Source organism: Antechinus flavipes, chromosome 5 (genome assembly GCF_016432865.1).
Source record: "Antechinus flavipes isolate AdamAnt ecotype Samford, QLD, Australia chromosome 5, AdamAnt_v2, whole genome shotgun sequence".
Taxonomy (NCBI): Eukaryota; Metazoa; Chordata; class Mammalia; order Dasyuromorphia; family Dasyuridae; genus Antechinus; species Antechinus flavipes.
Window position 1 is genome coordinate 285997174 of NC_067402.1, and position 25759 is coordinate 286022932.

The 25759-nt window shown below is 50.1% G+C and overlaps 1 protein-coding gene across 1 annotated transcript in view; it reads left to right on the top strand.

Moving 5' to 3' along the window:
* Positions 1 to 25759, top strand: part of TRIOBP (TRIO and F-actin binding protein) — a 74674-nt gene that overhangs the window by 36956 nt on the left and 11959 nt on the right. Inside the window, exons 11-16 of the mRNA XM_051961898.1 lie at positions 8810 to 8866; positions 16062 to 16130; positions 16786 to 16875; positions 18163 to 18272; positions 21070 to 21589; positions 21697 to 21807. Of these exons, the coding sequence (XP_051817858.1) occupies positions 8810 to 8866; positions 16062 to 16130; positions 16786 to 16875; positions 18163 to 18272; positions 21070 to 21589; positions 21697 to 21807 (957 nt within the window). The remainder of the gene's footprint in view (positions 1 to 8809; positions 8867 to 16061; positions 16131 to 16785; positions 16876 to 18162; positions 18273 to 21069; positions 21590 to 21696; positions 21808 to 25759) is intronic.

Genomic DNA, 25759 nt, shown 5'->3' on the forward strand with positions numbered 1-25759 from the left:
AAGTCAAAGCTGGGTGACAATCTGCCAGAGTTTCCATGGAGAGGATTCCTTCTTCGGGGAGGGGTTAGACCAGATGGCCTGAGGGTCCCAGATTGGAGATGGAATGATTCTGAAGTCTTTTAGCTAACTTGGCTTCTTTAGAGTGGGATAAAGGGGGAAGGGAGGAGAAAGCTTACTACGGGAAGCCAAAAGTACTTGAGGGTGAGGGGAAACGCTGAGTTTCAGTTAAATTCAAATTTAAAAAAAAAAAAAAAAAAAAGCATTTTCAGAGTGGAAGGAAGGCACTGGGTGGGGACATTGGGATGGAAGGGGGAAAAATAATAACAAAAACCCAAGCCTGGGAAGCTCTGGGCAGGTCATAAATAAGCATACTTGGCCGGGGGGGGCGGGGGGGGGGGGGTGTGGAAACTAGGTTTGTCTCCCAGCTTTTACGTGTGTGACCTTGAGCAAGTTCCCGGATCTGGACCTCAGTGTCCCTGTCTGTAAAGATGAATGGGGGAGGGGAGCGTCCAGCCCCAGATCTGTGATCAGATGGGGTGCTAGGCCCCGGGGGGTGGGGGAAGGAGGGAAGGAGGGGGTCACTGTTATGGGGAGGAAGATCCCTGTATTAAAGCAGGTCAGCCCCTTTCTGAAGCTATAGTCTTTATACCTGGAGGAAAGCGCTTAAACTCGAGTTTAGAACCGGGAGCGTCCCCAGGGAGGGGCCTTCTGGCTCTGAGACCCGGGAGGTTAAAGGGGCTGCTCAAAGTCACGCAGGTAGAAATCGGCAGGTTTGGGATTAGCTCACGCCACGCCCACCCCCGCCCGGACTCTCACCCACCCTCCCCCTCCACTCCCCCTGCCCCACCACCCCTGGGCGCGCGCACGCACGGCTCGCACCCTCCCCGACCTTTCGGGGGCCCCGGGCAATCCCGGGGATGGGAGTCACCTGTGGCCGCCTTCCGGCCTTACTCAGCCCGGGGCCCCGCCCTCGCCCCAGCTGGTCTCCGGCCCCCCGCCCCCGAAAACCCCGCCCCTCCGCGTCCCCATTGGCTGGCCGCCTCCCCTCCACCCTCCCCTTCTGGGGCCCCTGTCCTCCCCCCTCGCGGGCTCCCCGTACCCGGGGGCTCCCATTGGCCGCTTCGCCCGCCTTGGCCGCTGCCTGCTTGGACCGCCCCCGGCCCATTGGTCCGGCGGGATCCTCCCAGGAAGTTTGAAAAAAAAAAAAAAAAAAAAAAAGAGAGAGAGAGAAAAGAAAAGAAAAAAAGTTTTCTGGGCGGCTGGCAGAGGCTGCGGCCGAGCCTTGGAAAAGGGAGAGCCGAAGAGACGCGGGCGGGCGGGGATGCTGGCCCCGGGCAACTGACCGGGGCTCCGGAGCGAGCGAGCCCGCGATCCGCCCCTGCGACCCCCGGCTCTTCTTCGGCCCAGGCCGGGCTGCCCCGCCTGGGGCCCCGGGGGCCGTCCGGCTGCATGATGACGGTGAGCGCCCCTTCCCCTTTCCCCGGCCTCATGCAACCCCCCAATCCGGCACTTCCTGACTATCCCCAGCCCGCCCCGCTTCCCTCCGGTCCCGGGACGCGAAGGGGGTGGACCGGGGCCGAGTGTGCGCCGTCTGTCTTGGGGAAGAGGGGGGCAGGGGCGAAATGCGGAGGGAAGCCGGCCCCGCCGGAGGCCCCCCGGCTCCCCGTCTGCCCCGAGCCCGGGCGCGAGGCTCCGCACTGTCCTGCACGGGCGCGATCCCTCCCGTGGGCTGTCAGCCCCGGCCGGGAAACGGGCCCAGCCCGCGGTGGAACTTGCTCCTGGGGTGCTGGGCGTGGTCCCCCCGAAGCCAGCCTTTCCCCGCGATCTCTTCCCCGTGGCGCCTCCGAGCGTCTCCCCGCGGCGGGGTGAGGGCTCCGAGCTGGAAAGGACCCGCTGGGCTCGCGTCTCCATTTACGGACTGGGAGACTGAGGCCGGGGAGGGGAGGGAGCTGACCCCAGAGCCGAGGCTGCGCGAGGGGGCAAGCGAGTTTAACAGCCGGAGCCGAGGTCTGCGTGGGGGTCAGCCGGGGTGACATGGGCGGGGGTAGCCCTGGGCCGGCTCCCCGCCTGTCTCCTGGACTCCCGCAGGAGGGGGAGGCGGCGAGCCCCGCGCTGGCCGTGCTGTCGGACGCTGCCCCCGAATGGCAAGCGTGCCCTTCTCAGTGATGGGGAAACCGGCCGCCACCCCCTCCCCCCAGCTTCCTTCCTCTCGGCCCGGAGAGGGTGACCCGAGCAGGGGAGAGGTTGGAGGGAGTTCTGGGAGGTGCGAGGGGCCGCGGTTGGTTTTCTCCCGGCTTCCCCCCGTGCGCACCCCTCAGTCCCCCGGGAAGGGGCCAGGCCGCCTGCCAGGGAGCTCGCCGGAGCCCCGCTGGAAGCGGAGCCAGACTGGGCGGCACACCCGGCGGGGTGATGATGACCCTGGGCTGCCGGCCTCCGTTTCCTCCTGGCCTCCTCACATCCTGCAGCCTCTGGGGCCTTCCTGTTGGCCCGGAGACGCCCCTTCCCTGGCCATCTAACAGAGCGGAGCTGGGAGGGATGACAGAGACCAGTGAGTCAGCCTTCCCAGATGAGGCAGGGCAGGGGGCAGGTGGAGAATGGGCTGCCGAGGTGCCGGCCCTTTCCCTTCCCAGCCTGCCCTTAGAGCCCTGTCTGGTTCTTTCCGGCAGAGAGCTCGACTGACCTGACCCTCAGCTCTTCTTACTGCTCCTGGGAGTAGGGGAACCTGTAAGTTCAAACCAGCTTCAGACTCTTAGCAGCTGGATGGCCCTGGGCAAGTCACTTACCCCTGCCTCAGTTTCCTTCTTTGTAAAATGGGGATCACACGGCAGCTACCCCTCAGAGTTGATGTAGGCTCAGTTGAGATATTTGTAAAGCACTTAGCACAGTGCCAGGCACCCAGTACATTATCCACATGTTAGCTGACGTTGTTATTTAGTGGATCTTGCTCAGAGGGACGGCCATCAGATCTCTGACCCACTCACAGCTGGTAGCCTTCTGCGGCCCCTGCCAGCTCGGGGTCCGGCCGGGATCGAGGACCTGGGAAGCGGGATCTGAATCCCGAATCCTCAGCTGAAGACATGGGACTGGAAGTTCTGGAGGCGTGGTTGAGGGGACAGAGTGCTGGATCTGAATCCTGGCTCTATCCTTATTATAGCCTGGGACACCTCAGCACGAGTGGTCATCCTCTGTGCCTCAGTTTCCTTATCTGTAAAGCAAAAGGACCTTCCTAGTCCAAATCCAATTATCTCTGACCTCTTCCCTCTTCTGGGAAAGGTCCCTCCCTTGCCTAGAATTCCCACTTTTCTGATGAGATTTTTTCTCCTTCCTAAGCTGGAGAGAGCATGGAATAGTGAGAGGTCTGGGTTCAAATTCTTCTGTCACTCCTCTTGTGACCCCGGGCAAATCCCGTCACTTCTGCCTCGGAGAAATGAGGGAAATGGGCTAGGTGACCTTCTGAGGGCCCTTTCTGTCTGGGATCCTGCTCCGTGGTAGCAGAAGGGCTGCCCTGTAGGGCAGGACCCAGAGCAAGAGAGGAAGAGTCTCGGAAGCCAAGCTGGGCTAGATGGCAGCAAAAGCTTTTTAACAGTTTAGATCTGGCCACCAAAAAATGGAGCCGTGGCGGAAAACCCAGATCTGAATCTCCTTCTGTAGTCATCGACTGGCTATGTGACCCTGAGCGAGTCATTTTACCATCATCCCTTCTCAGCCTCCCTCCCCGAGCTGCTCAATCTGCTCCCAGCACGCAGCCAGACAAGGGGAAGATGCTGTAACCTGAGTAGATGCTGAGGGACGCACGGTCCTGAGGAGGCCAGGGAAGCTGGCTTTGGCTTTGGGAGGGAGGCCAGAGCTGGAGGGCTTCCCCTTCCTCCACCTGTTCTGGGTCTGGTATCAGGTCCCTCCCCGCCCCTGCCCCCTTAGGCATCCTCTCCCTGGTGGGAAGGAAAAAGAGGAGGAAAAACCATGGCAATGTTTGAAACCAGTCAGGGAGAGAAAGAAGCCCCCCAGAGAAGAAAACGGGGGACTTTTCTCCATTTTTGCTGGGGGGCTCGAGACACAGCATGGTGTATCAAAGGGTTCAGATCCTGGCTCTGTGTGATCTCAAGCAACTTGAGTTACCTCCCTGGACCTCGGTTTCCCTGGTTTGTAAAACGAGAGGGGTGGACTGTGACTTCCCAGGTGTCTTTGAGCACCAAGTCTGATCTTCTGACAGCTAACAGATCATGGACAGGGACAGCAGTTTCTCTCCTGACAGTGTTTTTTAAAAAATAGTCTGGACAGCCTTTGCCTTTGGCTGATTGAACTGTAGCCCTGCCTGAAGACAGGGGAGTGGAGCAGATGAACCCAAGCAAGTCGGGTTACTTCTCTGAGCTTTGGTTTCCCTGGTTTGTAAAAGGAGAGGGGTAGACTGTGACTTCCCAGGTGTCTTTGAGCACCAAGTCTGATCTTCTGACAGTGTTTTTTTTTTTTAAAAATAGTCTGGACAGCCTCTGCCTTTGGCTGATTGAACTGTAGCCCTGCCTGAAGGCAGGGGAGTGGAGCACATGAACCCAAGCAAGTCGGGTTACTTCTCTGAGCTTTGGTTTCCCTGGTTTGTAAAATGAGATGGGTAGACTGTGACTTCCCAGGTGTCTTTGAGCACCGTCTGATCTTCTGACAGCTAACAGATCATGGACAGGGACAGCAGTTTCTCTTCTGACAGTGTTTTTTTTAAAAATAGTCTGGACAGCCTCTGCCTTTGGCTGATTGAACTGTAGCCCTGCCTGAAGGCAGGGGAGTGGAGGAGATGAACTTTTGGGGCCCTTTTTAGCCCAGGGATACCGGACACCCACACTGCACCACAGCTGAGAAAGCAGGAGTGACTTGTGGTATGTTCCGGCCCCAGGATGGTAGGTCACATTTCCCCTTTCTATCAAGACTGTCGCAAGCAGCCTGGAACGGAGGCTCTTGTCGGGGAAGGACCGAGATTTCCACTGGAGACAGTGACCATTCCCTGTCCCACCTCCGGTCTTGGCTGTCTTGTCTGTAAAGGGGGCCTTTCCATCTCTAAATCCTTGCAGGGAGGAGGAGGAGGGGGCCGGGTAGGGGAAACCAGCAGCCTGGCAGGAGAGGTGACTGAGGGCTTTCTCATTAGATGGGAGGGATCAGGCCAGACTGGCATTCTGGGGCGTGAGCATCAGTCAGCAGATTTCACGGTTTTCCCACTTCTGCTGAGTGGTGACTAGGACTGGGCTCTCTCTCTTGCTGCGAGCAGGGAGGGGCAGCCCCTAGGGTGGGCAGCAGTCAGAAATAAATAAATAAGACAATGGAGACAAGGGATTGATTCATGCAAAATCTGCTAGCCTGGTGTGGAACGGCCGGGGTGAGGAAAGGAAGGGTGGAAGCAGAGGAGGGCGAATATTTGAATCTGGGTTTGCCGTCCGTAGGATGAGCTTCCTGGGGGAAGGAAGAGCCGGGACATCGAACCCGCTCCGGGACCCAAAGGGAGGGCAGAATCGAGCCAGATCCAGGGTAGATATGAGAGACTTTTGCTTAGGTTGTAAGTTCCACCAGGATGCAAAGTGGGACCTTTTGACATTTTGATAGAGTCCCATTTTTTAAAATCTTACTTATTTAATTCCTACATGTTTATTTATATCCCCATTCGTTTCCCTACGGCCACCAACACTTGTAGCCATGTGCTCCAGAAGGTTGTACCAGTTGAGGGTCCTGGCTCTGATATTTACTGACTGTGTGATCCCAAGCAAGTTGGGTTACCTCTCTGGGCCTCGGTTTCCCTGGTTGTAACATGAGAGGGGTAGACTACGTGACTTCTCAGGTGTCTTTGAGCGCAAGTCTGTGATCTTCTGGCATGTAACAGGTCACGGACAGAGGCAGCAGTGTCTCTTCTGATGGTGGTTTTCAAAAATAGGCTGGACAGCCCCTGCTACTGGATGATTTAACTGTGACCCTGCTTGAAGGCAGGGGAATGGATGAGATGAACTTTAGGGCCCTTTTTAGCTCAGGGATACAAGATACAGCTGAGAAAGCCCTCCAAGCACAAAGGCTTCTGGTCTAGGACTGGGGAGCATTTGAATCTGTCCTGTAGGGAATGATGGGCAACTCGTTAAACTGCTTCCATCTTCATTCAGCACCAAGGACCACCAGGATGAGATTAGGAGTTCCTTGATGACTGGCGGATTTGATCCCAGATTATGACCCGTATTATAACAGTAGCTGAGCACTGTACAGGGGTGTGTATAAGCCTCCTGAAGGCAGGGTCAGGCTAGGGCCTGGTATTAACATTTGCTTGTAAATGAATGAATGAATGGGCTGTTGGAGCCAGGATCCATACTTGGAAGAAGAGACTAAATGGCCCCTGTTTTCCTTTTTATGTCTGACATTTTTTAAAAATTAAGTCACATTTTGTCAATCGGCAACAATCTATTTTATGTTTCTTGGCCCCCCCAATTGGGAAAAACAAAATCTTTGTAATAAATACGATGTTCTGTGTATATAAAAGACCAGAGTAAGGGGATGCCTTGTCTGGAGCACAATGTGGTCCCGTCCTGGCTCCGGAAAGGGCAGTAGATACTAGATGTGGTCCATGGGGATTGAATGAGCCCAACCGCGCCCACCCCCTCAAATGTCTCTGAGTGCCCCATGTGGGTATACTTGACTGAGCTGACCACAGTTCAGATCTCTCTGCTGACATTGACCACTGAGTGACTTTGAGCAATCACGGCACTCCCTGACTCAGTTTCCCTAATTGTAAGATGGAACTGGATGGTTTTCGAGTTCATTGCAGCTCTAAAAGAATGAGATGGAGCTAGTTCTCTATTTTTTTCAATTCATAAAAATCTATTCTCCACGGCTCTCACTTCTCCCCCAGCCACTGAAACCCCAGGCCTATGTAACCAGAGGCTGGTTCTCAGGTGGGTGCAGCGCTGGGTCTGGGGGCCACGGTTCTGTCAGTGAGAGCGCAGAAGCCCCGATCTCCGAGGATGGAGTGGGTCTGTCCTTGTGATTCCGCTGAGAATGCAGGGGAGGCTGTCCGGGATGGGACTCCTTGGCTTCCCCCAGAAGCATTGGCGTGATGTAGGAAAGAGCACTGGTTTTGGACTGCGCCTCAGTCTCCCTCTCTGTAGAAGTGAGAACCTGCCTGCCTTGCCTGCCCTGTCTCTGCAGTAATGATCCCGGGAATGGCGTTGCTGGCTTGTCTTGTTCCTCGGCCCTGGCCTTCCAGGGCCATGCTGGGAGGAAGCCCTGCAAGGAGGAGTCGGGACCCCGGGATGTGGTCAGGGGCCTCTTGTTGACCGCTTCCTCGGCCTAAGGCAGAGCGATGGCCTCTGGGAAAGAGGCAGGAGTGGGAGAGCAGGTCAGGCAGCTCAGATTTCCAGCTGCCTCGGGAGGTCTGGCCAGCCAGCCTGCGTGCAATTGGACACCTTGGCCCAGGCCGGCGATGCTGGGCCCCGATAGGCTGGGCTCGGGGCCATGGCAACAGGTGGCCCGCCCTCCCCCGGACCTGGCGCCCGTCCTGGAGCTCTTCTCCTCTAGCAGCCAGTGGGCCGCCGGCAGAGCTGGCTCCCCTGCCCCAGGCTTGGGTAGCACTCGGCGGCGGGACCCACCTGGAGAGCTTCCCTGGGCTGGGGGAGGAGGCAGCGGGGCCATGCTGAGCGGGGTTCCGAGCCCAGCATCCCCTCGTGTGGGGAGCCCAGAGGCCCGCTGAAGCCCTCCCAGCAGCCCTCCCACCTGTCAGAAGATGTGGCAGGTAGGAGCCCCCAGCCATCGGGCAGGGCTGGCCCCGGGCAGCAGCAGCCAGGTACGGTTCTCACACCCAGCTGCCCCCAGCTTCAGGGCTGGCTGAGGGATTGGGGTCACGCGAGCTCTTCCCCTGGCCCCCTTCCACTTCCCCGGCTTCCGTCTCAGACAGCTGGCTCCTGTCCCCCAGGGACAGCTCCGAGACCCGGGGAGGGCAGGAGGCAGGGGAGCATCCCCTCGTCCTGCTGTCCTGGTGAACCCCTCAGCCAGAGGCGGGGTGGCGGGACTGGGGCATGTGGGAGAAAGAGCGGTAGGTGTGGAGTGAAGGGACCGAGTTCAAATTCTGATTCTGTTACTCATTACCTGTGTGATTTCGACGCTGTGGGGTGTGTCAGTCTCTTGATCTGTAAAATGGGTTGCACTAGATGATCCCTAAGCTAGTTCCCTTCTAGCTCGGTCAGGGGAATTCTAATCTTGCTCGACAAAGGAGAAGCACCGCCTTCAACTGGGATGGGAATTAAGAGGGAAGCCGAGAAGGGGCATTTGGAAGCCCGCAAAATACTCTCATCCCAGGAACCAATCACGGTCCCTTCCCTCTTCAGAAGCATCGAGGAAGACTCAGGCTCTGGGGCTCACAGTCAGTAAGGCCTGGAATAAAAACCAGTTTCCCTCTGAATCGTGGGTTGGGTGAGCCATCAGGGCCAGGCCTGGGATTGTGGGTGGTTAAGAGCTAACTGGCACAGCTCCCTAGCTCCCCTCTCCTTCCCAGGCTCCACCCATTTTTTAAACAAATTTAACAAATATATTACATTAATTATTAATTAAATAAAAATATTAACAAATATAACAAGCATTTATTTTCCCTCTCACCTACCTTCAACTCTCCCCTCCAAAACCAAACAAAATCCCTGTTTCAGACACAGACGAGCAAAACAGATGTCCACGTTGACCCTGCCCAGAGATGGGCATCTCCTTCTACACCTGTGTCTCTCACCCATTGTCCGTTCGGAGGTGGGCACGCCGGTCAGTTCCTGCCCCTTCTAACGCTTCTCTCCTGTCTCCTTCTCCCCAGCCCGATCTTCTCAACTTTAAGAAGGGATGGATGTCCATTCTGGATGAACCGGGAGAGGTAAGAGATCGTACTGCGCTGAGTGGGGTTCCAAAGATTCAGGACGGGGGTCTCCGTGTCCCTTCTTCTCAAAGCAAACGATCACTCTCTTCCTCCTTCTTCTGTTGGCGGAAAGAGCATGGAGTTGAGAGTCAGCTAGCGTACCTGCCTCTGTGTGATCTTGGATAAGTCACTTCACCAGGCTCCCAGTTGTCTCTTCTATGCAGTGTTGGAGCTGAACTCTTGGGTCTCTTCCAGTTCTAAATCTAGGTGTGTGATCTGAGCCATGTTATTTGACTTCCTTGGACCTCAGTTTCCCTATTTCTGTAAAATGAGGGGATTGAGATAGATGGTTTCCGAAATCCCCGACTCTCTCTGTGCCTTAGTTTCCCCAGCTGCAGAATGAGGGGATTAGGCTAGATGGCCTCTGAGGTCCCTCCCAGCATGCTCTGTGCCTCAGTTTCCCCACCTGTAGAATGAGGGGGTTGGGCTAGATGGCCTCTGAGATTCCTCCCAGCATGCTCTGTGTCTCAGTTTCCCCACCTGTAGAATGAGGGGAAGTTAAGCTAAATCCCACTTCTAGATGTAGGATTCTAGTGATCACACATGTAAAGTACTTTTACCTACACAGATGATTTTTCCTCGGGTAGAGTCTGTAAAGAAACATTGCAGGTAGGGGGAGAACGTTGTGGGCAGCCGGAGCCCGGAATGCTTTCTCTGCCAGATCCTCACTTCTCCAGATGCTTGGGGCTGGCTGGGGATGGAATGATCGAAATGCTCACGAGATAAATAGCAGCCACGATTCTAGTCCCTCCCCGGCTTCCCCGGGGAATCTGCCGAGTTTCCTGCCATGTGGTTTAATGGGATTTGTGTCGGGAGATCCAGCATGATGTCTCAGCTCAGCTCTCCGTTTGCCAGCCGAGGCTCCGGGGCAAGGCCCTACCCCCACTGCCTGGGGCCTCAGTTTCCCCATATGTAAAATGAGAGATTGGACTAGATCACGAGTGCTTCCTTTGGAGTGGGGCAGAAATTTGTCTTGGAGCTCTCTGGCGGTCTGCTTGGAATCGTGTTTCTAAAATCGAGATTATGCAAGATTACAAAAGAAATCAATCACTCTGCACTGCAATGATCCAGCTGCTCCCCCAGCACTCCCTCACAGCGCCCCTACTAGACGCTCCCTCCTGAACGGTTCTCGGGGAGCCGCGTCCCCCGCTGGCCTTGGCTCACCTCGCCAAGAGGCCGAGGCGGGAGCGGGGGGCTCCCTGAGCCCGGGACAATGGCGGGTCAGGTTTAAGGGATCCATTACATATCAAAGGCACTGGCAGCCGGCCAGACCCACCGGGAGGCTTCGAGAAATAGTCTCGGCTGTCTCTCGGTGTGGGTGCAGTGCCCCGCTCCTGCTGCCCCAGAGGGCCCACCTTCCCACTCGAAGTCCTGGAATGGGGGCTGAGCTTTAGAAGGGAATGAGAGAGACGGGCCAAGCATGGGACTAGGGCATTGACAAATGGAAAGACGGGGGAGTGGGCCCGGAGACAGGAACGGGCTCCGTGGACTATGTTCTCCTCCGGGACCTTTGGGGATAAATCTTCCGGATTTTTGCCCAGATGGTGAATACGTTCCCATACCTCGGCTCTCTCTCGCCTCCATCTCTTACTTATTTCTCCTAGCCCCATTCCCCTTTCCATTCCCCAAGAGAACACACGTTTGATTGGCCTCTCCTGCTGACTGGTTAACATAAAATCCCAGACTGAGAGAACTCACAGGGCCACTACTCTCAGCACCTTATTTTTACAGATGGGGAAACTGAGGCCCGGGGAGGGGGAATTCCTCAATGCCCAAGGCCAGCCAGCCAGTTAGTGGCACAGGGGAAGTCACCCCACCTCCAGTTCTTTCTGTCCGCTTAATCATGAGAGTTCAGTTATACGCCTTGAACTAGCCACTTCCCCTTCTCTGCTGTGCCCTGGTTTTCCCCTTCAGAAAAAAAGCCAACCAACTTGACTGGGGGAGATGGAACCCTGAGCTTTCTAGGGCAGGAAGAGGACTTGACACGCTTTGTCATCTTAGCTTTTCTTCTCCGATTTTTCATTAGTCAGGAGACCTGAATTCAAATCTTACCTTGGTTACTTACTTGCTGAATGGCTTTAAGTGAGTCCCATAAACTGGATCTCTTTCTTGGTGCATGATTTTAAGTGAGTCCCATAAATTGGATCTCTTAATTAGTTGATGACTTTAAATGAGCCATAAACTGGATCTCTTACTTAGTGGATGATTTTAAGTGAAGCCCATAAACTGGATCTTTTTCTTGGTGCATGATTTTAAGTGAGTCCCATAAACTGGATCTTTTTCTTGGTGCATAATTTTAAGTGAGTCCCATAAATTGGATCTCTTAACTAGTTGATGACTTTAAATGAGCCATAAACTGGATCTCTTACTTGGTGGATGATTTTAAGTGAGTCCCATAAACTGGATCTCTTAACTAGTTGATGGCTTTAAGTGAGTCCCATAAACTGGATCTCTTTCTTGGTGGATGGCTTTAAGCAAGTCCTCTAAATTGGATCTCTTACTTGGTGGATGATTTTAAGTGAGTCCCATAAACTGGATCCCTTACTTGGTTGATGACTTTAAGTGAATCCTCTACACTGACTCTCAGTCTCCTCCCTTTGTAAAATCAGAAAAATACATGATTTCTTACTTACCTTCCGACTCAAGATCTAGGATCCTTTGGATTTAGGGAAAGTCCCTTCTCCAGCCTCAGTTTCCCATCTGTGAAATGAAAGGGTGGTGACCTCTTGCCTGTTCCATGACATTAGAGAGGGTTGTTCTGGGAGCAACCTTCTGCTCTCTGTGATTCTGCTTGCCCCTAGGCCAGGGCCAAAAGGATGCTTGCTCTGTGACTCCTCACTTTATTTATCCTCCCCGTACCTTTCCCCATGGCTCTGCCCTGACCCTATTTCCCCTCGCTTGGCCCAGTGCCCTGGAAGGCTTTCATTACCACCATGTACTGCTCTGGCCTTAGGATTCTAGAACCCCCAGCACTTGTCCAGAGAAGAGGGAGCCAGAGCGAAAACAAGCCTAGATTGTTAAGTCGAAAGCTCTGGGTTCAAATGTGATCTTGGCGGTCCCTTCCACTGGGTCTCACTTCTCTCAGAAAAGAGAAAAAGAGGGAGTTAGATCTCATAATCCCCAAGGTCTGGGATCAGGGGAGATGAAAGGGGTCTGATTTCTAGCCCATTTGGTGTGTTTTTCCAGGCCTGCTACACTCAATGTTGAGCAATCACCTCCCCAAAGCTTGGTCTGGATATTCAATGTTTCAAAGTGGAGTTAGGGCAAACCTATCCCAGTCCATCAGATATGCACTCCAGGACCAGATGTGGGTGTGTGCACAAATATACGCACATAAGTGCATGACGCACCTCAAGCACGACTGTCACTTCTGAACCTGGAACTTCAAGCCTGAGAAGATAGCACAAGGCAGAGCTGGAAGGGGCCTTGGGATCCAAAATGGAGAAGCTTGCCTCTGACCTCCTTAAAAACATGGCGGCTAGCCTCCTGTCTCACAAGTCTCAGCCCTCCCTCACGAGCCCCTCCATCTTGGTCTCCCATGTAGATGTGGCCCTTGTCCTGCTGAGCTCAAGCCTTCCATCCGCTCCCATTCCTTCCCACTACCATCCCCATTGTCTCTTCGATCTCTTCTTGGCTATCTGATCCCTGTCTGCTACCTAAAAACATACCCATGTGTCTCTCATCCTTAAAACTTGATCTGACCATCCTTACTAGCCAATGACCTACATTTCTCTCTTTTTCTCATCTAAACTGCTTAATATTTCCATCTGCAACTAATTTTTTTCTCTTCTAATCAATAAACATATTTATTTTTACGAGGTTTTTTTTAAATAATAGTTTTTTTCAAAATAGATACAAAGATCATTTTCAACATTCACCCTTGCAAAAATTTGTATTCCATATTTTTCTCCCTCCCTTTCTCCTGGTCCTCTCCCTTAGACAGCAAGTAATCCAATATCTGTTAAATACGTACAATTCTTCTATAGATAATTCCACAATTATCATGCTGAATAAGAAAAATCAGATCATTCCAGTGATCTTATGATGGAGAGAGCCAGGACTGTGGGAACTGAGTATGGATCACAACATAGCATTTTCACTATTTTTGTTGTTGTTTGCTTGCATTTTGTTTCTTTCTCTTTTTTTTTTCTTTTTGATTTTTTTGTTGTTGTTGTTGTTGTTTTGTTTTTTGTGCCGCACGATAATTGTGGAAATATCTATAGAAGAATTCTACATGTTTAACATATGTTGGATATTTGCCATCTAGGGAAAAGGGCGGGGAGGGAATTTTGTAACACAAGGTTTTGCAAGGGTCAGTGTTAAAAAATTATCCATGCATAGGTCTTAAAAATTAAAAGCTGTTTAAAAAAAGAAAAAGAAAAATCAGATCAAAAAGAAAAAAATCTACAACTGATTTCAAAAATGAATGTTAAATTTGTTTTTACTTGCAATTAGGAGAAAATACTCAATTAAAAAATAATTAAGAACAAAAAAAGAATTCCATTCTACAACTGGTGGCTCCATTTCCTATCATCTTTTTTTTTTTTTTTTTTTGGAGCCAATCTAGGGTCAAGTGACTTGCTTGGGGTCACGCAACTTGTATGTATCTGAGGCTGAATTTGAAGTCAAATCCTCCGAACCCCAAGACTGGTGCTCTATCCACTGTACCATCCAGCTACTCCCTCTCTCATTTGTTTCTAAAACTTCTACAAAATCTTGCTTCTGACCTCATCATTCAAGTGAAAATAATCTCTCTAATTATCAATGATTTAATGGCCAAACCCGATAGCTTTTTCTCAATCCTTCTGGATCTCTCTGCAGCCTTGGACTTTGCTCATCGCTCTTCCCCTGAACGCCTTCAGCCCTCTTTTCTTCCTGTGGTCTCTATCATCTTTATGTCAGTGATTCTATACTTGACAGATACATCCCAAGTCCACGTTACCCACATTGCCTTTTGGACATGGCGCATGGACATGGCTACCTTCAGCTCATCACATCCAAAACAGAATTGTATTTCTTCCAAAGCCCTCCCCTGTTACTGAAGAGGACACCCCATCTTCCTAGTCCCCCCAGGCTCTCCATCAACCCCTCCTCATATCCAACATCCCCTGGGCCCCTCCCCTTCCTTCCTTACATAGCCATCACCCTTGGGAGTCGGGTGTTTTCATGTGGAAATGTGGGAAGGGGAAGGAAGCTTGAGCCGCCATCTTTGTTCTTGAGTAGATAAGACCTACATATCTGGAACAATTAGTCAGAAATGTATGATTAAGGGTACAGGTGCATGATTGAGGCCCTTTGAGGGCCTGCTGAGAAGGAAAAGCTTAGCAGAAATGGAGGAAAGGGATCAGAAGAAAATTGGGCACATTTTCCATGTAATGCTTCCTTTGACATTTGTAGCTAGATGTTATACTACATAACTACATACACTACATACTACATATACTACATAAACTACATACACCTATGTACCTATCTATTTAATTTATATATATATATACATATATTTAATTATTTAGTTAACTTATATGTGTATAATTTAATTATATATAATCCAGTGTCAGGATGTTCTGAGTTCAAATCCAGTTTCCAGTGCTTCACCTTGGTCTGCCTCAATTTCCCTATCTGTAAAACAGGATGAGATGTTTAAGCTATATTGGATTATTTACTGTCTAGGAGAGAGGTAAAGTGGGAAGGGAGGGAGAAAAATCTGAAACAAAAGGTTTTACAGGGTGATTGTTGAAAACTATCTTTGCATGCATTTTGAAAAATAAAATTATTGTTAAAAACAAACAAACAAGATAAAAAAACAAAAAAATCCCAGGGTTATTGTGAGGATCAGATGAGTTGATATTTGCAAACTTAAAACACTGTTGTTGTACAAGATCTTTATCTTCTCTGACATATTGGGAAGTTGAGGCTCAGAAGCACAATGATTTGCCCAGGATCTTTCAGATAGAAAGAGCTCAGGCAGGATCCGAAGTCTTGAGGCTCTGTGTCCCTATTTCAAGCTCTCTTCCTTATCTTGGGCCAGACCCTTGCTGGCTGTGGGCCTCTGGGGCCTTATCTGTAAAACTGGAGAGATCAGTCCTGAAGGATTCCCAGCCTTTCCTGCATATCACTAGTCCAGGACTTAATCCACGAGGTCCTGGCCTGGCTGGAGAGTGAGTGACCCAGCCCTGGAAAGAGGCTCCCTTGCCATCAGCTCTGACACTCTTGGCCTTGGCGTGGCCGAAAGCTAGCCAGACCTGGCTGCTGTGGTCAGTTCTTTAGCCAGGCTCCTCGGCCAGCCGGCCCTGCGGCCCTCCATTGCCCTCTAGAGGCTAATGGCCGGCCTTAGTGACCGATGGGTAGTAGATCCAGGCAAGAGCTGGAAGGGACCTGCCTCCAGTCCCATTTTACTGAGGCTAGGAGAGTCGAGTAGAGGTAGAGCTGGCAGGGGGAGCCCTCAGAAGCTATCCTGTCAGACCCCCTAGTCTTATAGATGAGTAAACTGAGACCGGAAGGTCTGGCTTGTGCAATAATGCAACAAAGTCAGAATTGGAAACCAGAACTTCGAAGCTCTAATCCAGCTTCTTTCCATACCAGTTCCCTGTGGAAGATTTGGAAATCCTTACTTCTTCCTCCATGGTTCCCTCTGCTATAAATTAAACTCAATGCTTTCTCAGTCTACATTCCTGCGACCTTGCTCTCTGATCCCTAAAGACCAGCTCTTTTTCCTTCCCCTTTTCTTTTTTTTTTCCTTTCCCTTACTATCGAGGGGATTCGAACCAATCCACGGCTTCCCTCCCTGGCTAAGGACCTTTCCCTTGTGATCAGTCTCTGAGGTCTGAGAAACGGACTTGAGGCATTAGCCCACTGTCTCTTCAGCACCTAGAACAACGCTGGGCTCTTGGGAAGTGCTAAATAAATGCTCTCTCATCCCTTCCTTTGTCATGGCACTTAATTTACTAGCGATCTCTCCCTCTTCCCTCCCCCCCCCCAATGGTAGAGCCTGGGCAGATCCGCTCCCCCTCTTCCTCCTGCCTCTCCCCCCACTCTCCAACTGCAGCCACACAGAGACTTCCTGGCGGCTGCATCCCCCCATCCGCCATTGAGTAACCCAATCGTCCCCAAGTCATTCCATTGCTGACCTCCAGCTTCTCCCTCCCTCCAGTGGAAGAAACATTGGTTCGTGCTGACTGACTCCAGCCTCAAATATTACCGGGACTCCAACGCTGAAGAGGTAATATTGGGGGCTGAAGATGGGCTGGGAGCACCTCCTGGGGTGCTCCCCTCTTAGGTGGGGGTCTTCTTGGAACTTTCGCTGAAAAGGCAGGAAGAATCAGTCCCCCTTTTTCTGAGGGGGGGTTGGTGCTACAGATAGGAAGGGCATTACTCATGATGGCAGATCGAATTACTGACCTTTGGTTTTACTCAGTTTCTTCCTCTCGTTCCAATCTTTGTTATAAGAGATGACTCTTATTAGGGAAAACGAATATTTAAACATATTTAGTATTTAATCTTTAATTATTAAAAATTTAAATAAATAAATAAAATTTTAATTAATGATTAAATTGAATTTCCTATTTAAAATATAAGCATGTATTTTATGAATATATTTATACAATATTTATTTTATATATTTAATATTTATATATTATGTATATTATAAATAAGAATATATTTAAGCAAAAACTATGAAAAGGCTGGGAAAATGGATAAGAAGGTTTGATTCCCCCCTGTAGCTACCTCGGAGCTAAATTGGGAGAGTGAGCATTTTTAGGAGGGAGGCTGATGGATTATCTGCCCCCCAGCACGGGGCCTGCATGTCAGACAGGTTGGGGGCCAGGGTGGGGAGGGAGCATGCCGATTCCCTGACGCGTCACCTTCCGTCTCAGGCCGATGAACTGGACGGAGAGATCGACTTACGCTCCTGTACAGATGTGACGGAGTTCGCCGTCCAACGCAATTATGGCTTCCAGATCCACGTGAGTGTGGGAGGGGACCCAGACCCAGCAAATCCTGGAACCTTCACCCAGGAAGAGACACCTTATGGTCAGGAAAATTGTCTTTGGAGGCCCAGGGCCTGGGTTCAAATCTCACCTCTGAGATTTGCTACTTGGGCAAGTTTCTTAACCTTTCAGAGCCTCAGTTTATCCTCTATTAAATAAAGTCTAGCCCAGACGAGCTATAAATTCCCTTCTAGTGCTAAATCTGTGAAGGGGATGTCAGTTAGTCTCTGCTTGAATACTTCTGGTGATGGAGAGCTCACTACTTGATGAGGTAGTCTTCATGATCATAGGAAACCCAAGCACCTCCTTGGGATGACGCCAAGGGACCTTGCCTTTAGCCCTCGGGCTTTCTCCCTGATTACTTTTGAAACCTCACTGATTACAAGGCTCCTCGCTCTTTCATTAGCCCAGGGCCAGCTGGTTCCCTGTTACTGAGGAGTGTGTAAGAGATCCCCAGCCCTCCCCTCCTCCTCTCCATCCCCCCAATCCCCCTGCTGCTGTCGCCTCCTGTAACCAGATCCCCGACTCCGGTGTCTGCTGCCGCTGCTCTCCCCACAAGCGCCAAGCCTCGGGAGAGTTTCTAAGGGTTCTTTGCAAGGAGAAAGTTCTGAACCATGAGACCAGAGGCAAATGTTGGAAGTAGCAGGACAGGGGAGAGAATGGCATGGATGGGGCTTTGGAACAGGTTCCGCACTGCTAGGGGGTTCGGCGGGGAAAGCACCGGGCCTGAGGTTCGGAAGACCGGGGCCTCCTGGAAAACAAAGTGACCTCCGTCACTGAGCTTTTCCGCACTACCTGGGATTGGATTGTAAACTTTGTAGTCCCAGAACGTGTAGTTTTGTTGTTATTCACTCTTTCCAGTTGCGTCCGACTCTGTGTGGCCCCACGGGGCTTTTCTTGGCAGAAATATCAGAGTCGTTCATTTGTCAGTTCATTTCACAGATGGGGAAACTGAGGGAGGGTTAAGTGATTCACCAAGAGTCCTGCAACTAGGCCGTGTCTGAGGCTGCATTTGAATTCAGATCTTCTGAGCTCCAGGTCTGGCACTCTAGCCATTGCATCACTAGGCTCTTGACAAGTATTCATTGACTATTCGTTGCTTGTTTAGTATTGAACCCCAAAAGTAGAAGGAGAGAAATGGGACCCCCAACCTATTCCAGAGCTCCTTCAACAGCCCCGAGGAGACATCTTGGAAGCTGGGATCCATCCAGCAGGGGGATGGGACCGGGCTTGGACTAAACCGTTTCTGGGGTCTCCTTGCAGACGAAGGAAGCTGTCTTTACATTGTCCGCCATGACTTCGGGCATCCGGAGGAACTGGATCGAGGCTCTGAGGAAAACCGTACGACCGGCCAATGCCCCAGACGTCACCAAGTACGTGCACGAGCAGGCGGGCAGGAGGGGGGGGTCTGTATGGGAGGAGGGCGGAGGTCGTCTTCTAAAAGCAGATTAAGCTGATCATGAGGTATAAACTCCCGGAGCAGAGAGACCCCCATTTGTACCCGGATGCTCCAAAGTTCTTTCTTCCCAGCCACTCTGGGAGCTAGAGAGGGGACGATTGTCCCTGTCTCAGAGGGATGGGAATTGAGCCTGTGATGTCATTGGTCCAGGGAACGCCAAGGGAGGAAGCTTCCATGCCTTCTGGTACCCACTGGGGCATTTATCTTTTAGAGAGTTGCCCGGGATACCTGCCAGGTGGATAGATAAACTGGCCAGAGTCCCACAGCCAGGATATGTCAGAGTCAGGACGGGCTCCATCACGTCGTGCTGCTCTCTGCCTGTCTCTCAGTGTATTAATAACTTCCATCGATATAACACCGAAAGGCAGTTGGGAGCCATAATGGATGGAGTCAGCAAGTCCTGGATTCAAATCCCACCTCATTCACTCTCTAGCTGTGAGACCCTCGGGAAGTCATATCGCCCTGTTTGCCTCCATTTGCCCATCTGTCAAATGAGCTGGAGGAGGAAATGGCAAACCCTCTGGTATCTTTGCCAAGAAAACTCCAAAATTGGTTTACAAAGAATCAGACATGACTGAAAAATCAGAAAAACAAGTAATACCTTAAAGTTTGCATAGTGCCCTAAGCACACGGCCTGACTGAGTTTCCCAGTAATCCTCTGAGGCTGGTTTGATTTTTAGCCCCATTTTTTAAATAATAGCTTTTTATTTTCAAAAATATATGCAAAGATAGTTTTCAACATTTACTCTTGCAACATTTTGTGTTCTAAAATTTTCTCCCCACCTTCCCTGTCCCCTAGATGGCAAGCAATCCAGTATAAGTTGTTGGGTTTTTTTTTTCCCAGTATAGGTTAAATATGTGTAAGAATAATTAATTTAAAAGTATTTTACTTTTCCAAATACATGTAAAAGATAGTTCCAGTACTCATCCTTATAAAAGCTTGTGTTTCAAATTTTTCTTTTTTTTAACTTTTTAAAAAATAATAATATAAAATATATATTATATATAATATAATAATAAATAATAGCTTTTTATTTTCAATATACATGCAAAGATAGTTTTCAACATTCTCCCTTAGAAAAGCTCGTATTCCAAAATTTTCTCCCTCCCTCCCCACTTCCCACCTCCCCTAGACAGCAAATAATCCAACATAAGTTGTTTTTTTTCTCCATATAGGTTAAACATATGCAAGAATAATTAATTTTAAGAGTATTTTATTTCTCCAAATACATGCAAAGATAGTTTTCAACATTCATCCTTGTAAAATCTTGTGTTTCAAATTTTTCTCCCTGCTTCCTTCCTTCCCCGCTCCCTAGACAGCAAGTAATCCAGTATAAGTTATTTTATTTTATTTTTTTTCCAGTAGAGGTTAAACATGTATAAGAATAATATATATATTTTTTTAATTTTAAGAGTATTTTATTTTTCCAAATATACGGAAAGATAGTTTTCAACATTTACTTTTACAAAATCTTATGTTCCAAATTTTTCTTTTTTACTTTCTTTTTATCTATTTATTTGTTTTTATTTACAGCTTTTTATTTTATTTATTTGTTTGTTTGTTTTCCTGAGGCATTTGGGGTTAATGAGTTGCCCAGAGTCACACAGGCAGGAAGTGTTAAGTGTCTGAGGTCAGATTTGAACTCAGGTACTCCTGACTTCAGGCCTGGTGCTCTATCCACAGCGCCACCTAGCTGCCCCTCAGCTTTTTATTTTCAAAATACATGCAAAGATAGTTTTTGTCATTTACTCTTACAAAAGCTTGTTTTTGAATTTTTCTCCCTCCCTTCCCACCTCCTTTAAGCAATCCAATACAGCTTAGAGATGCTCAAGGACGTGTTTTTTTAAACAGTCTGAGCTCCTATTAGCCCCATTTTAGAGATGAGAAAACTGAGTCTCAGAGAGGTAAAATGAAGTCACACAGCAGGAATCTGAACTCCAGCCTTGCTGACCCCAAGCCCAGCATTCCATCTGTGACCCCCACTTTATTGCTTATCTCGATATTTCTCTAGAATACAAAGCTAGAATTTTGAGTGCATTTTTTCTTGATTTTGCACCTTTGAAATAATTTTGCACTGTGGGTCTTGAAGAGATGAATTTGATCCTTTGTTTTCTGTAGTATCTAAATATAATTAAAAATTTGTGATAGAATATAAAGGTAGAAGGGAACTTAAAGATCACATGATATGCTCCCTCCTCATTTTACAGTTGGGGAAACTGAGGCACAAAGAGGGAAAGGGTCCCAGAGACCTACAGTTGCAGAGCAGCATTAGAATCCATGCATAGAACCTAGCTTTCTGACCGTCCTACCATTCTTTCAGGCTGTTTATTTTGATCTGTGGGGAATGTCACAAACCTGAGAGAAAATTCAACCCAGGGGAGCTTATTAAGCGCTTGGTATTAGGTCCTGGGCATGGGCAGATAAGATTCCTGCCTCAGGGAATTGCCGTCCCTTGGGGAGGATTTCCACAAATTGAATGGAATCTGAGGAAGGAACGCCCTGACTCCTGGGGAAATCAGGAAAGGCTTCCTGGAAGGGGTGGCTCTGAGTTAATGAATGAGGTAGAGATGAAGCCGTTCCTTCCGGGCTGGGGGCACAGCCTAGGCAAAGGCGCGGGGCAGGAAGTGAAAGCCAGCCAAGCATGGGTCTGGCTCATTTTTCTGCCGGCTCCCTGACTGCGCCCTCTGTCCCCGCTGTGCTCGCTCCCCAGGCTCTCCGACAGCAACAAAGAGAACACGATCCACGGGTACAGCTCCCAGAAGGGCTCCCTGAAGTCCGAGGAGCAGCGGCCGGCGTCCGAAGTCATCGGCCGGGGACCCAACCGCAAGGCCGATGGGCAGCGCCAGGCCTTCGATTACGTGGAGCTCTCCCCGCTCAGCCCGGGCACCCCGCAGCGGCGCGGAGGGAGCGTCCGGGGCCCGGACCGAGGGGCCAAGCAGGACGAGCTGGAGCGAGACCTGGCCCAGCGCTCCGAGGAGCGCCGGAAGTGGTTCGAGGCCACCGAGAGCAGGGCCGGGGAACCGGGGGCAGGGGAGGGGCCCCGCAAGGTCCTGGGGGGCCCCCTCACCGAGGACCAGCAGAGCCGGCTGAGTGACGAGATCGAGAAAAAGTGGCTGGAGCTGGAGAAGCTGCCCCTGAGGGAGAACAAACGGGTGCCACTGACGGCGCTGCAGAGCAAAGGGGAGCAGAAGGGGCCTTCGGCAGACTCCACGGAGGCCCTGGAGAAGGAGGTACGGGCCTCTCTGACACCTGGGAGTCCCGGCCTTCTCGCCACTGAATCTCCAGAGCCCCCTCTGCCAGCAGGGCCCCAGCACTGACCACCCTGCTCTTCACACAGGTCCAGTCCTTGCGGGCTCAGCTGGAGTCCTGCCGCCTCCGAGGGGACAGTTCCCGGGACACACCCAAACCTCACGAGGACGGCCACATCCCCCGGGGCTATATCTCCCAGGTAAAGGGCGAGGGGACGTGAGCAGGGCGCGGATGGGGGGAGATGGCGGAGCAGCCGGACGGCCTCTCGCCAAGCTCCTCAAAAAGCCACTGTGTAGCCTCGCCGGCGAGGGCTCCTCCTGGCGTGGGGGAGGGCGGTGGGCTTTGGAACGCTGCACCCCTGGAGAGCCGCCCAAGGCCCGGCAGAGTGAACGAGCTTATTCAAGCCTCATCCCCATATCTCAGATGAACAAAACTGATATGGAGTGACTTGCCCCTATCCCGCTGCTAATATGGCGGTGAGATTCAAACCCCGGTCTCCTCGTTCCGTCACACTGAGAATACAAACACTAACCCATAATCCCTGCCTCCATTTACTCTCTTTGAACCTCAGTTTCCTCTTCTGTTAACAAGGATCTGGGGAGGAGGGGAGGAACTAGGATAGGGCCATAGATTTAGCATCCAGTTGCCTCATTTTACAGATGAAAAAAACTGAGGCTGTGAGAAGTTAATGAAGCTCCCCAAGGTCATTTGAATTCAGGTCTTCCTGATTCCCAGGGCAGAGACCCTAACCACTACCCCATACTGCCTTTCAAGCTATCCTTCAAGTTCCCTCAGCTCTCCTCTGAAGTAGGTGACCTTGGTGGACCCCTAGGACAAAAGAGCGATGTTATCAGACTAACCGGGGCAGCCCTCCTGATTTTCCTCTTCCTGTGAGTCACACACATTTCCAAATGAGGAATCATCCTTGACCCTTCTCTGTCAAGCCCTCTTCCCCTCCCCATCAAGCTTTTCGAGTCTTGGGGGTCCTTCCAGATCCCACTTCTTCCCATCCTGGGCTTCCCCCCAATTCCTCCCTCCTTCCCTTTCCCTGGACCATAATCAAAGGCTTCCTTCCTAACTGGTCTCCCTGAATCCAGTCTCCTTCCTCTAACTCCTCCCGGTTGATGTTCTCTTTTTAAATTATGCTAACGAATTTCCCTTACATGCAGCTTCCTTTTCTTTTTTCTTTTCTTTGCTGAGGCAATTGGGGTTAAGTGACTTGCCCAAGGTCACACAGCCAGGCCGTGTTAAGTGTCTGAGGTCAGATTTGATCTCTGGTCCTCCTGACTTCAGGGCTGATGTTCTGTCCACTGCGCCCCCCTAGTTGCCCCTCTGATATTGTCTTAATCTTCCAACCTCCAGTAATCAGAGCTCTCTCCTGCTTAAAGTTACTTTGTATTTCCTTAATGTGTTGTATGTCCCCATTTTGTATGTGTTTGACTTTTCCGGTAGAATGGAAGCCTCTTGTGGGCAAGGTCTGTTTGTTTCTGCATCTGTATCCCCAGGGCTAGCACAGTGCTAACGTGGAACAGACCTTTATAATAAATGCTTGTTGAGTTGAATTGAATTGGCTTGGAATAAATGGGGAGGAAAGACTGGAGTCAGGGAGGCCAGTCCGGAGGCTGTGGCCACAGGCTAGGTGCAGAGTAACAAGATGCTGCGCGAGGGTGCTACTAGCAGGATGGGCGAGAAAGCACAACTGGGTGAAAGATGGGGTTTGGAACAGAGAGAGGAAGGAGTTGGAGCTTGGAGGCTGCGTGATGGGAAGGGAGGATTATCAGCAGGAAGAAGGACATCGGGAGCAGGAATGGTGGGAAGCTCAAAAATCTGCCTTTTGTCCTGTCCTGGAGCCGGTAGCTTTCCATGGGGAGCATCTCTCTGTGGGGAGACTGCTGCGCAGGGCAGGTAGCCAGCTGGATTCTGGGGGGTATGAGTCTCAGAATGGCGCCCTTAGAACGGACTTCGGTCACCGGCTTGTCCGACGCGCGCTGAACGAGGCTCCCTTCTCCAATGTGCTGGATGAGAGCTTAACCGACTGCCAATGGAAGACCTCCGGGATGGGGACCCCACTGCTCTGGGCAGCCAGGTCCACTTTGGAACAAGTCGAGTCGTTTTTTTCATTCATAGAATCTAACTCTGTTCCCTTGTACCCTCCACCCAGGATCCTTCTTCCACCCTCTGGGGCCTAGTATAACGACGCATTTTCCTCTTTCATGTGACAGCCTTTCACATATTTGATGACTGCTGTTTACTTTTCTCCCCTCAATTCCATGTCTTCTCTTCTCCTTTCCCCCCAGATTTTCTTTATTGAGCAAACATGAGCATTTCCTTACACAAAGAACAAAAGAGGAGGATTATATACGAAACTCCGATTCTATTACTTAGACATCATTTCTCTTCTCCGGCTTCCATTTGCCCGGCTCCTCCAGCTGTTCTTGGAAGGCCTAGTTTCCCATCTGGTACCTTTCTGTGACTGCACCCTTGTCAATGGACATCCTGAAATATGGCATCTGGGTGTGATCTGGCCAGGGTAAAGGACCCTAATGGGTCTGGCAGGTCCATTAGCCATTTTGTTTCTTGTAGAATGAAACCAAGTGCCCCTCCTGTGCCTCCGACAGGTCTCGGGACCTATTTTTCTACTTGGTAACATTACAATTGGGATCAGTGGAGAAGGCCTCCACACTGACAAAATTATAGACTCCTTGCATATTAATACAAGATGGCCTTGGTTTTGTTCATAGTCATCTCATTGACCAAAGAGATCACGACCCTTAGCGTAGTGTCTGGTATATAGTAGGTGCTTAATAAATGCTTATTCCCTATTTCCTTCCTCACTGTTGACTCATTGAGGATAGAGGCCTCTGAGATCTATGAGTCTTCTCATTCACTAATTTCTTTTTTTTTCCTTTTCTTTTTCCCTGAGGCAGTTGGGGTTAAGTGACTTGCCCAGGCTCGCACAGCTAGGAAATTTGCACTCCTGTCCTCCCGACTTCAGGGTTAATACTCTATCTACTGCGCCACTAGCTGCCCCACACTAATTTCTAACTATGTTTCAATCCACCAATTAACAAGCATTTATTAAGTGGACATCTCCCCTTCCTACTACTTACATAGTTCACTTTTCTTAATCCAAATGTAGGATTTTTCATTTAAGCATTTGACATCTCATCTTTCACTTCTCGCCCTCAGTTTCTGCATCTGTAAAATGGAGATAATAATACATCCCTCACACAGGGTTGATGTGATGAGATGGTCCACATGATTTGCTTTGCAAGCCTTATTTGTAAGCTGTCATCATCATATCAGCTTCGACTCACCTATGGCCAACATGAATTTTTTAAATGTTTCCATTGTCCAGTTTTATTTATCTCTTTCATCTTTATCTCTTCTACGTATTCAATAATTATCAGATTATCAAGTATTCCTGTGCCTTCATCCGGGTCCCCAAATTGTCTTTGTTTTAGTTTTATATCCCCGATGTTTGGTATACAGTAAGCACTTAATTAATGTCCATTTAATCTTCAGCAAAAATATTAAACACCGTTCAGTGGGACACAAGATTAAAGACCTCTCTCCGGTCTGGTGAGATCTCTGGATCCCTTCCTAGAAAGTTGTTTTTTAAACACCAAAAATAAAATCCATGAAATTTAAAAAGCAATTTCTGTTGAAATTAATTTCAGTGAGCCCATCGTTCCCAGACCCATCAAACCTCAATATCATCCAACCGCCATCCTTCCATCTTGTCCACGAGAGAGAGATTTTTGCCACCAGCTTTATTGAAAAATCAAGGAAACTCTGAGGGCTATGGCTGGGTATATCCGCAAAGATGGAAATTAAGTTCATCCAGCATCATTCATTCTTAACCATCCCGTTCTGACTTAGAGTATTCCTTGTATCCCAAGCCATTGGTCTCATTAATATTAGTAGGTGATTAATAATATACTAATTAGTAATATGCTAATATTAATAATGCAAGGAATAGGGCCTAGACCTCTACCAATGTATTTTGACACAAGTCTGAAGCTCACAACCTTAGCCGTCTAGGACATACAATCCGGGAGTAACTCCGATTCCCCCACTCTTGAGTCCAGCTCCCCTGACTACACCATGCTGCATCTTACCCTCGATTCCATCCAATAGTATTAATCCTC